The 12,202-nt window shown below is 36.6% G+C and overlaps 1 protein-coding gene across 3 annotated transcripts in view; it reads left to right on the top strand.

Annotated features, from left to right (window-relative positions):
• LOC5563948 (type I inositol 1,4,5-trisphosphate 5-phosphatase) overlaps nt 1–12,202 on the top strand; it is a 141,450-nt gene that overhangs the window by 126,149 nt on the left and 3,099 nt on the right. For 2 of the 3 annotated variants that reach the window (XM_021839651.1, XM_021839657.1), the window contains exon 9: nt 1,876–3,479. In XM_021839651.1, coding sequence (XP_021695343.1) covers nt 1,876–3,297 — 1,422 coding nt within the window. In that variant the 3' untranslated portion in view covers nt 3,298–3,479. Of the gene's footprint in view, nt 1–1,875; nt 3,480–12,202 lie in introns of those variants that run through there. The other variant, XM_021839664.1, reaches the window with a different exon arrangement.

Genomic DNA, 12,202 nt, shown 5'->3' with positions numbered 1-12,202 from the left:
AGAATCCCAGAAGGAATTCGTGCTGAAATTCCTAGAACATCCTCTGATGGAATCCCTGGAAGAAAGTGTTATGTGATCCCAGGAAGTGCTGTTTTCATACTGGTGGTACATCCACGGAGATGAACTAAGGCCCATAGTTCATCTCCGTGGATGTACCTCCAGTACTAAACTATGGCCATCGGATACCGGTTATAATCCATATTCAGTAATCAGTAAAATTATGGAGTGATTTCAGCAAGCATGTCAGAAAAACTTCAAAAAGTTGCTGCACATGGAAAAAGCAGAAGTATTTCCGAAGCCAAGATGACCATTAAGGTTGTACAGAAGCAACCAAGACATGGCCATTCCCCGGAATTTCTCCAATGCTCCATTATCCTGTAATAGATTGAAAATAAGTCGTGGATTTATTTGGCCACTCTTGACTCCGCCAGGTGCCCTGTGGAAACGTTGCCATTGGGCACATCACGATTTTATACACCACAATCTATCATGCGACAGCTCATTCTTGTCATGAATGGGGTGATAGTAGACTCAAAGTGAATGTTCCACAATAGTGACACATTCGAGACCACCGGGTGACCCGAGAGATTGTGAGGACCATGTCCAACTGATAGTAATATTCTGTAAAAGTACGGCAGCGCCGCTAAACAAACAAAATTTAAACCAACTTGATCCCTATCAGGTATCTACCATCTAATTTGCAGAAAAAACTAATCAACCTTCTTGCTCATCATGTTCTTGAAATAGAAAAATTCTCTGAAAATGTCACTAGATGCCACTAACAAAATTTGGGTCAAGTTTACCACTATCAGACAGATATTGTAGCTTTAAACTGTTTGGTAAAAACACCAAATTTTTTTGCTGTTAGCTGTTCAGGATCATTAGATACAGGAGGTTGGAGAAAATTTGTTTCCAGCACCATATAGCGGATGAATAACACTGTGGAACACGTTTTTGTCTCAAGCATAAAAATATCGCTATTTACTTAATTAAAAGTTGCTGAATCCATTGCCGTTTTTCAAAATATCATAGCCCGTCTAGTTTTTAAGATATTGGCTGTCGAAAATTCAAAATTTGACTATTTCAGTCAACTTGCATGCAAGTTTGGCAGCTTGTATGGCAATTTATTTGCCTAATTTGCCACTAAATTCATATTTCATGTGTTTAAGGTGTATCTGCATCGAAGTCATACCTCGAATTTTCAACAGCACACATCTAGAGAACCAGACAACCGTTTCTGCTAAAAAAATAATTCACTGGTCTCTCGCTGGTGGTGGCCTATCGATCAAATTTTCAGCGCGAACGGTTATTAGGTTCTCTAGATTTGTGCTGTTGAAAATTCGAGGATTGGCTTCGATGCATCTTCACCACAACAATACTTATTATAAAAGTTCATAATTCACAGCAATCCCAAATTTGCATTAATGGTAGGAAGAATTAATAAAAGGGTTAAACACATTGTGCGTGTACTAGAAGCAAGTTGAACGTGTTAATTGAATCACTTCGATCTAAATCGATGTGAACCAGCGTGTAAAGATAGAAGAGAGTGAAAACTTAACGAAACCTTCGATCGGATAAGGAAAGCTTCGTAAGTAACACGATTTGCAGCCGATTAAAGCTGGAATCGTGTTTAAGTAGAAACCGTGAAATTGGTATAAGGCTTCGTGTTCGATGACGGAGATGTAGTAGTAAAAAAAGTTCCGATTGAGTAGCAGACGGGGTTCGTGGGCCTTATTCAATGCCAACACGTACTCCTCGACAAGAGCTCTCAAACAAGCATAATTTTGCACATCTTGAAAAACTACGTGTAACTTAGTGGTCCGATCTCATCAGTGGAAGCGTATTCTTCTAATTACCGTTCATTCTCTCTTTCAGCCGGTGTTCCTCAACGTACGAATCAAAACGACTCAAGGTATTTTAAATTACTGTTCCTGTGATACGCATGCGCCTAGACGTGTTGAACACAATCCCAATAGTAGCAATAGTGCCGTTAATGTTAATCTTAATGTTAATCATAGTAACAACAATAGCTGCAGTAGTATTTTAGTTAGCAAACTTATTAGCAATAATAGCATTGTGAACGACGCCACCACCACTAGCCTAACCAGCAACAGCATCGGTTTCCCCTCTGTCTTGACGGCGGCGGCACATCCCCCCGATAACAACCATCCTCCTTCCACAGCCCTAACCAGCACTGCTGCTCTGAGCACCCTTACAAGCTCCTTACCACTTGCTAACCATCATCACTGTTTGACCTGTTTCGATCGCATTCAGTCCACGTTCGATCGAATCCTGTCGGAGTTGGAATTTCCGGCCGGTACGTGTGCAGATGGCGCCGGTTCCGTTGATAGCACCCCAGCCAAAAAGATGCCTCTGGATGGAACTCATCTCGTTAAAGCGCGACCTCCAGTGAGGATCAGCGTGTTCGATACGGATAGCAATTCCAACGTGTGCATGTGTTCCTTGTATAGCAGTAGTTTCAGCTTGGTGGGAGGCGAATGCAGAAGGAGTCGAGCGGGCTCGATAAGCTGTCTCGATCAATCCCAAGTGGACACCGGTGGAGGTGGCGGAGTGACCAATCCACAAATATGCCCCAACTGTCGGAACATCATCAAGCATCAACCGATGGAACACCGGAAGACGCTTATCTCGCGACGACTTATGCTGGCCAACGACATCATCGTCAATCGCATCGATACGCATTACCTGAACACGTACACAACCACGGCCGGAGGAATCACTTCGACGGCAGGCGGTGCCAACCGTCAATTCGAACCTTACACTCCAGAAAGTGTAGAATCTCATTCGCCAGCGCCGGAAAGCGCCGATACCAAACCCGAGTTCGATGAATCTCAATCCGCCGAACTGGACCTGGACCAGGACCTGGACACGACCGACAGCCTCAAGCAACCTCTAAACGAGACTACGCAACCGAACGTATCCATAACCAACTCCTCCTCGAAGAAGAACACCTCCATAAGCGGAGGCGTTTCACCTCGACAGCTCAAATCTCGCCTCGAAAAGCTCAAACGAATCTCAGACCGGCGGAAAACCTACCAGGAGACGAAGGCGTTGGCCGCGGCAGCGGCAGCCAACTCCACACTAGGTGAGGAACTCCAACCGCTGGACGACGAGGACCAATCGGCGGGAAAATCTAGTCTCGGGGGAAAGGTGGAGGAGGTGATTTTTGTCGGGGGCGATGGTCAACCACGGCGGCACCTGCTTGATGCCGAACGGGGCGGGGATCGGAAACTGGTGGACTGCTGCCGGCGGTGGGACTGTTGTGCAATTTCGTAGTCAGATTGAAAGTCCTCGATCAACGAGGAGCGCGTTTCTGTAGATTTATATACATATAGTTATTTATGTTATGTGTGTTGCTCTGATTGTACTTATACGATTAGGAATTATTGTTTGTGGTATCACGTTTTTCTCAAAGAAAAACTACAAAGCAAGAAATTAAAATTGGTTTATTTTTATTAGTTGTTTGTTTTATTTGTTTGCTTATATGTTTCCCGAGTTTGGTTCGTTTCTGCCGCCTTTGTATTGTTTAAACTCCAAGAACGAGTCCACTTTCGATGTCCTCGAAGCTTGACGTAATGAATCATTAAGGACAAAACTTTATGCTTTGAGTATTGTCTTTTCGAAATCATTGTACCCTCGATTGCTTTTATGCATTTAAAACATTTGTCTTTTGACTTTTTACGCTTGAATTTGCACGCTAGGCATGTCTAATATTCCCCAAACTACCTAAGGTTGATTACATTGTTCAAAATTGGTTGCTACATTTCCTATCACTAGTCATCAAAGCAGATCTACCTAAAGAAAGAAAAAATGTCTAGGTTTTACTGATATTAGTCAACTAAATCCTTACAAAAACAATGTTTGTTTTCCGTAAAAAAGCCTTTGTTATTAATTATGAATTTTTGATTTTTTTTCGAATCACTCAAGCATCTTAACTCTTAGCTTCAAAAAATATCTGCAAAACCCATGATAATTCCTTAAAACACCCGGCAAACTCCTCAATAAAGCCTTGAAAGTGCACCACGAATAACTAAGTCTTAAAAGTACAATTTGAAAACTCCTGGAAACGTTTAAGGAGCCACTGGGAGACTCTGAAACCTCTTAATAGCTCCTGCGAACTCCTGGAAACCCCGGAGAAGCAATTACAAATTTCTGGAAAACCCTTTTGAGACATTTGTTAACGCTACTGACTAAGGATGCAGTTTTGTCGCAAAAAGGAATGAGGTTTATGTAAACAATCCTTCTTTAAGGCTCAAGAATCCATCATTCAATCATCAGCAATCATCAAAAATGAAAAACCAGTTTATTCGTTCAAATTTAAAGAATTCCTTATAAAAATCTATCATCGCAATTCAGATAGCAAGTGTAGTGCAATGATAAATTTTCTTGAACATCGCATAAATTTTGAGCAAAAAAACTGGTTTTGAAAATTTGGAAAACAATGATGGTTATTTTCCTCTTAAGACATATGTCAAAAAGGTAAAAACACTTTTATGAACCGAAGCTTCTTTCGTCTATCTTGAGTAATTCTCATTATTTTACATCTCTTCTAAGTAGATGGGAGTCAGCTCTATCTGTTAATGATGGAAGTTGTCAAGATGGAAGTTTTCAAGACTTCAAGACAAGACCTTCCAGACGTCGCGCGATTCGCCACCGTCAAAACCACCACGCTTCTGTTGTGTACAGGAAGCGAGATATTTCCGCCTACTGAAGTGGGGATTTTTTTTTTATTATCGTACAAGTTGGGCCGAAGGGTCTCAGATTTTCATGAAACTTTTTCCACAGGCAGGGCTCATGGATATATGAATAAATAAAATTGAGAAAATGTCAGGGTCGCCTATTTTTCCGGAAAACTCAGGTGGAAATTTTTTGTTTTCCCTTTGAAAAATCATAACTCAAGAACGAAGCATCGTAGAAACAAAGTTTTAATATGAAAATTTAAGCAAATTTTCTCAAAAATCCAAAAAAAATATGAACTGGAAAAAGTTTTCCACAAAATTTTCCACCGTTGGGAAAATTTGTAAAGAAAAGCCGGAAAAACTATGCCCGAACTCGTGGAAAAATTTCAAAAAAATATTTTCGAGAAGGTAATTTTATAAGCTTTAATCACTGAAATTTTTGGAATGCACTTTTTTTTCGTTTTTGAGTTATGGCCAATTTTGTGAAAAATGTCCAGATGTACCATATAAGACTTTTCTTTGAATAATCATAACTCAAGAACGAAACATTGTAGAAACAAAGTTTTTATATGAAAATTTAAGCAAATTTTCTCAGAAATAAAAAAAATATGAACTGGAAAAAGTTTTCCACAAAATTTTCCACCGTTGGGGAAATTCGTAAAGAAAAGCTGGAAAATCTATGCTTGAACTCGCGGAAAATTTTTATTAAAATATTTTTGAGAAGGAAACTTTATAAACTTCAATTCTAGTAACTTTTAGGATGTACTTTTTTTTGTTCCTGAGTTATGGTCAATTTTGTGAAAAATGACCATATTAGCCTTTTCTTTGAAAACCCATATTTCAATCGAAGCATCAGAAAAACAAGGTTTTTTTATCAAAGCAATTGCAAATTTTCTAAAAGATCTGAATGAAACGATATGGGATTGGTTTTAATGAAGTATAAGTCGGATTGGATTATATTTTTCAAGAAACATTACACCGTTAAGCAAAGCTGAAAAAACTGTTTTTTCCATTCCAAGGGATTCTTTCTTTTCTATGGAACAAATAAGATTCTTTTTATATTTTTCTTTAATTTTATTTATTCAATTATTCAGTACATAACTTACATTTTATATTAAAACTATCTATTTTTTCAACCGGGAAGATTGCCTTTGGTTGCTACCACCAGAAGATTTTCGTTTCTTTGTAGTATGAAGAACAAAGCATGCTGTATTTTCTTGGTTTTCATGTGCATCTGAGAATTCACTCGCAAAAATGCTTCGTTCGTCTTTTGGAATAAATGAATGATATTTTTTGTTCCAGGAATTGGAACAAGGTTAGAAAATCTCTCCTGAAGTAATTTTTCAGCCTCTGAATAGTCATTTTCAGTTGCATAGATGAATTCCCAATCTTTTTTAAATTGGTCTTTCACCTTTTGCGACACAGCCCAGTCAAAAAATTGTTTGGCGTTATTAATTTCCGCTGACTTTCTAATACTAGCATCTCTAGCCATTCGCTTAATATTGCCACCGATACCATCACATGGACCTTTTCCATGTGAGGTTGGGAAAAAGTGCCATTCTGCTCTAATTTTAAAATCATTTTCATGGTTGCATACATTTTTGAAATTTTATTTATTTTTGTACTGCTCTCCACAACCATCAGAAAGATAAATGATTTTTTCAAGCTCAGGAAATTTATTTTTCAATCTTGAAATTAGTTTTGTTTGAAAAGCATAAACTGATGTCGTGTTATGCTTTTTTATGTCAGCAATTACAACAAAATTTAAGACTTTGATCGAAGATTTGTCTTTGTATTAAATTACAAATGGATGTATTGTTACTTGAGGTCGTACAAAGTAATGGCTTTGAATGGAATCTTGTATCACGCACGAATAATTTTCCGCGAAATCCATCTGGCACATTATTTCTTTGTTTTCAACTAGTGATTCCTTTTTAGCTCTTTTAAATTTATTTTGTTTATCTACTTTGAATTGATGCACAAGAAACTTCTCTGTGAGATTTTTCAAGTTTTCTATAAAATCATTTACATTTTCCTCTTTGTTGATAATTTCACAACGAGGAGAAATAATCCAAAAACAATACTTAACTTCTTCAACGTTGTTTTCATCTAAGCGATTGGCAACAAAATCTAATTTCTTTAATTTACAATCCTCACAGGACCTCAAGTAACAATCATCTGTACTATCTGGACATATCATTTGACTAGTCAAAAAGGTGTTAAGTTTTTTTTCTGTATTATGAACTTCAAAGCAATTAGTTTTTTTCAATGCATCAACCATGAATTTCATATTCTCATGTATCATGCAAACACAAACTTTCATGGCCGATGAATCCTTTGTATAAACACATCGTTTTGGTTTAAGTTTCCAGAACGATGTGAATGAGACAGATTCCTGTTCACTCTTACAGGTTTCCAAATATTGTTTATATAAAGTATCCAAAGGGTCAAGCAAAAGGCGTTTTTGAACATTTTGGCGCACTCCATTGGGTAACTTAATAGATATGGTATCTTTCAAGCCAGGAAATGGCCGACTGATATCATCCCTTAGGTAAAAATTTGAAACTATGTCTTGGACATCTGATCCATGCGAGGGTCGTCCTACTTTTGAAAGTGGTTGAATCCCTAAATTGTATTTTTTTGATTCAGTTATAACGTGTTGAGACACGTCAAAATGAGCTTTAACTTTGGCATATGACCTATTCCTAGGAAGTAATTTTAGAAGTTCAATTTGCTTGTCAGGTTCGGCTTTTGTAACAGCTGAGTTCAAATTTAATAAAACGGAATTCAAATCCTCTGTAACATCGACAATATTAGGCGGAAACCAAGTCTTTATTTTACTCAAAATTTGATTGAACATTTCGTCCATAGAAGCATTGCGATAGTTACTACTAGAAGCATCCAAACGTGAAGATTTTACTTGAAAAGAAATTTCCAAGAATTTAGCAAGCTCTTGTATTTTTTGTACATTATTTATAGAACCAACTGACTCACCCGAGGAAGGAGTTTCCTTTGGCGACGCCAACGAAGATAGTGGTGAAACTTGTTCCTCAAACGCCATTGCTTCTGGAAGATCCGTTACGAGAGCCTTCTGGTCACCGGTAATGGAGCACTTCACGCAAATTTTCATCTTTTCCGTAATCCACCGAACTCCATTCGAATGAACCTTACTGATGAGGCCTTGGCTGATCGATCGTAGATTTGTCCTTACTGATTTGTGGCCGTCCAGTCCAAAGGGGTTACAGCATAAAGAATTGTATTCGTAACATTAAACTTTGTCCATTTCAACAGCTTCGGGAAAACTTTTTTCACTTTACAAAAAATAATAACGAGGAATATACAGCTGATAGACAACTCACTTGCACTTTCTCACTGCTCTTTGTTAGTTTTTGGTAAACTTATGATTCTCAAGCCATTTCAACGCTTTAAACTTGAATTGGTAAATACCTATTTGTCATATTGTCTACCCATTTATTTAACTGTCAATTTTGTAGTTACCTAACAGGAAAAAATTGCCTACATTCTGATTGAAGAAAACTTTGTTTCTATGTAGTTTCGTTCTTAAGAAATTTTGTTTATGAACTTATAAATTTGTAAATATATGGTTCAAACAGCTCATCCTAACAATATTTGATCATGTTTTAAGAACGAAAAATGAGCGTATTGAAAAATATTGTAGGATTGGATCTTATTGATCGCTCTTTTCAAATATACTTTGTTTGAAAGCTGGAATAGCTAATCGGGTTTTCATTATTTGTTTTCATAAACAGTGAAAAATGTCCTGGGAAACTGATTCCATTTCAAAAATTTCATATTTTTGAGATAATTTGAACCCGGTTCGACAAGTCATGATGAGTCTTGAATCATGATTTTTAAACGAAAAGGCATGTATGACAAATCTTTGCATTTTTTACAAAATTGACCATAGATCAGGAACTAAAGAAAAGTACATCCTAAATGTTACCAGAATTGAAGTTTATAAAGTTTCTTTCTTAAAAATATTTTATTAAAAAATTTCCGCGAGTATAGATTTTCCAGCTTTTCTTTATGAATTTCCCCAACGGTGGAAAATTTTGTGGAAAACTTTTTCCAGTTCATATTTTTTTTGGATTTCTGAGAAAATTTGCTTAAATTTTCATATAAAAACTTTGTTTCTACAATGTTTCGTTCTTGAGTTATGATTTTTCAAAGTAAGTAGTGTCAAGGGAAAACAAAAAATTTCCACCTGAGTTTTCCGGAAAAATAGGCGACCCTGAATTTTTCTCAATTCTTTTTATTCATATATCCATGAGCCCTGCCTGTGGAAAAAGTTTCATGAAAATCTGAGACCCTTCGGCCCAAACCCGTACGGTAATAAAAAAAATCCCCATCTGTTTATTTCAAACAAGAAATTTGTTTGCAACAAACTCAAAAGTGGTAACTTCAAACTAATTTGCTTTGTTTGAAACAACCTAAAGCGTTGGTTGTTTCTACAAATGTCAAAATGAACAATTAATATTTATTTAGTTTTGAACAAGTTTTTGTTGAATTCAAATGTAAAGCTGTGAAAAAAAAACAATTAAAATTTTAGTTTCATTTAACCACCATACAAGGTTGAATCAAACTAAAATTTTGTTTGTGCAAAATTTAACCTAAACTTTAGTTTGAAAATAACTAAAATTTGGTTGTGTTTACCATATTTTTTTCTCCGTGATATAGGCCTTTTCATGTGACAGGTCCGTCTATGCATTTGTTTACATCGGTGGAGGACCCGTGCTAACACGGACCTGTCATTTTCATAGAAGAACTGTCAAAAAGCTTCCGGATCAGCTGATTTGAAACGTCATGTGAAAAGGCCTATTCTACCTATTCTCGCAAAACTTATGATCTCGCCCTAAAAGCCATTGGTAACCATGTGTGTAGCTCGTTGTTTCTGAGCATTTAAATGGAGTTACACGTTTTTTAACAGCGCTATGGTGAAGAAAGGATCATTATCTACCTGCCAGTGGTGATGGTTTGGATGCTTATTCTTTCGTTTGCTCAGAAACAACGAGCTACACACCTGGTTACCAATGGCTTTTAGGGCGTTATCCCAGATTATGCGAGTATTCAAGTATTCACTCTGATGGGGCCCATTTGAATTCCGCCGATCGAGGATCTTTTCGCGAAACGTAAATTTTTTGACTAGGATAAGTGTTCCCTTAGTTGTGGGTGTTCCTATAGTTGCGGTAGTGCCGTTTTCACTGATTTTATTAGGGGAAATCAGGGTAAAACCGACACTGTGGGTAAGCTCGACACCCTTTGATTTTTCATGTTTTGAGCAGATTTTCATGCAATTTCCACCACTTTCTATCTTAACTTGTGAAATGTTGTGTTTCGAATGACATTACAACTGACGCTACCAATAAACTGCCAAAATAAATAACAAAACCATATTGGATAACATAGAAGCAACAGCAGTTGCAATATTTCCCTGTTATTCTTAAACTATTTCGTATGTGAAATTTTTATGTCATTTTTTGTTCTGCGTCTACATCATCATTTACTATTATTACGTTGATACAACATGAAGGAGAAATTAATTTTTGGTTTTTCGACAGATGAAAATGCTATTGAAAAATAAATGTACACTCGGGGTAAGATCGACACTTTCATTTGGGGTAAAATCGACACCTTTCTTTGCTTCATAATCTAACTTCAGGGAATCTTTCTAATCGGAAGACTATCTCTGTAGTTTATGTGAGTCTTTATTTTCGAATTACAGTGAAGTTCATGGATGGCGAATTTGTTAACATGTAAAATATGACACTTTATGACTTGCCACAAGCTATCATTAAGTATTAAAAAAATATTTCTATGTTATCACGTTTCAACTAATTTGATGAAGCTTGAAGAAATTTGTCTCATTTTATATTGAAGAATTAATAGAATTTGAAATATTTTCACATAAATTAATCTTATTATTTATTTACAAAATATGAGGTTCGACAGTTTTTATCATCTAGAAATAATAACACTTTTCTGTTTTGTTAAAATAAAACAGTATTTATTTTCAAAACCAATCATTCGCTACAACTTCATCTTCGTAAACATTCCATGAACACAAATTAGTAATATCCATGTGTATTCACCCCAACTTTGTAACCTTAGCATGGGACATTTGAAAATTCCACATATATTTAGTGGATCTTTGGCCTCTCCTCAATAATTTACGTAATATGTGATTAATCCTTTGGAGTAAGGGGTCATGAATGTCGAAAGTCACGTTTAAAGCATTCTTTTAAATATGTATTGTGATGGTGATGTTCACAACGTATAAATTCTACTCAAAATGGAAGTGTCGGTTTTACCCAACAGGGTGTCGATCTTACCCGCACTCTTAATTGTCTCACCTAAAAATGATGAAATTTCAATTTGATTAAAATCACTATATAAGCTTAATATATCATCCAGCGATTGCAAGGATTGATAGATTTATAACCAATATGTGATTCTACAACAATTTTAGGTTCGTTTAACAAGCGAAAGTACACAAATTTTATCAATAAGCTTAGGGTGTCGGTTTTACCCCGAATTCCCCTACATTGCAGCAGAACCGACACTGCCATTCGACGTATTGGCTTGTTGATACACGGAACAGTTGAAAAGAGTGTTCAAATTGCTATAAAACCGATAGAAAATCACTAAAATTGCTAAAACTTGTCTTACTTGTACCAATAGTTACGGTAAAGTGTTCCTATAGTGGAGGATCCCATAAGAAAACGACGGATACCGCAACAATAGGAACACAAATTAAAAATACACCGTTACTAAAGGATAATACTGTGTGGAGGTATTATTTTTCACTTATATGACGTGGATTACTGCGATGAAATCATTTTTTTCATTAGGGGGATTTATTACGGTTGTTAAGAAAATTTTCCGGTTTGCGGTAGCCGCAGAGTTCTACCGCAGCTGTCAAAGTTCTACCGCAGGCTTCGAAATCATTCCATCATTGAAGCAAACAATTCAATCATAGTATGCTTGAAAGAGAAAACGCTATGAAAAATAGCAATAAACAACGATCATCAAGACGGTATCCAAGGTATCATTGAAGCCTACTGATGATTTACCAGTGCGAATCAGTGATGTGACAGCTGCGGTAGCTTTTCGTTGAACCGTAAAACGGAAAGTTTTCCCTAAAATTGCAATACTAACCGGCGTAAATCTTGGCGTATATCGTGCTAAACTGAATATTTTAAATCTTTCACTGAAATGTGTTAACTGCGCACGAAACATTTCAAATTGTTGCAGTTTGGCAGTTTAACAATCCAAGAATGCTTTTGTCGTTGCCATTTATCATCCTGTCATCATAAAATAACAATCTCTTTCCATTCACGAAAACGGTAGATTAAGAAAACTTACCTACTAAAGAATCTCAAGCCAAGAATTTTGACCATTTTATTTGACGAGGCGTTCGAGACGACTGGAGTTATAGCTGTAATCTGAGAGAGAGGAGACAGCTCACTGACAACTGGCATATT

The sequence above is a fragment of the Aedes aegypti genome, chromosome 1 (assembly GCF_002204515.2).
Source record: "Aedes aegypti strain LVP_AGWG chromosome 1, AaegL5.0 Primary Assembly, whole genome shotgun sequence".
Lineage (NCBI taxonomy): Eukaryota > Metazoa > Arthropoda > Insecta > Diptera > Culicidae > Aedes > Aedes aegypti.
This window is presented reverse-complemented; position numbering and strand designations above follow the sequence as displayed.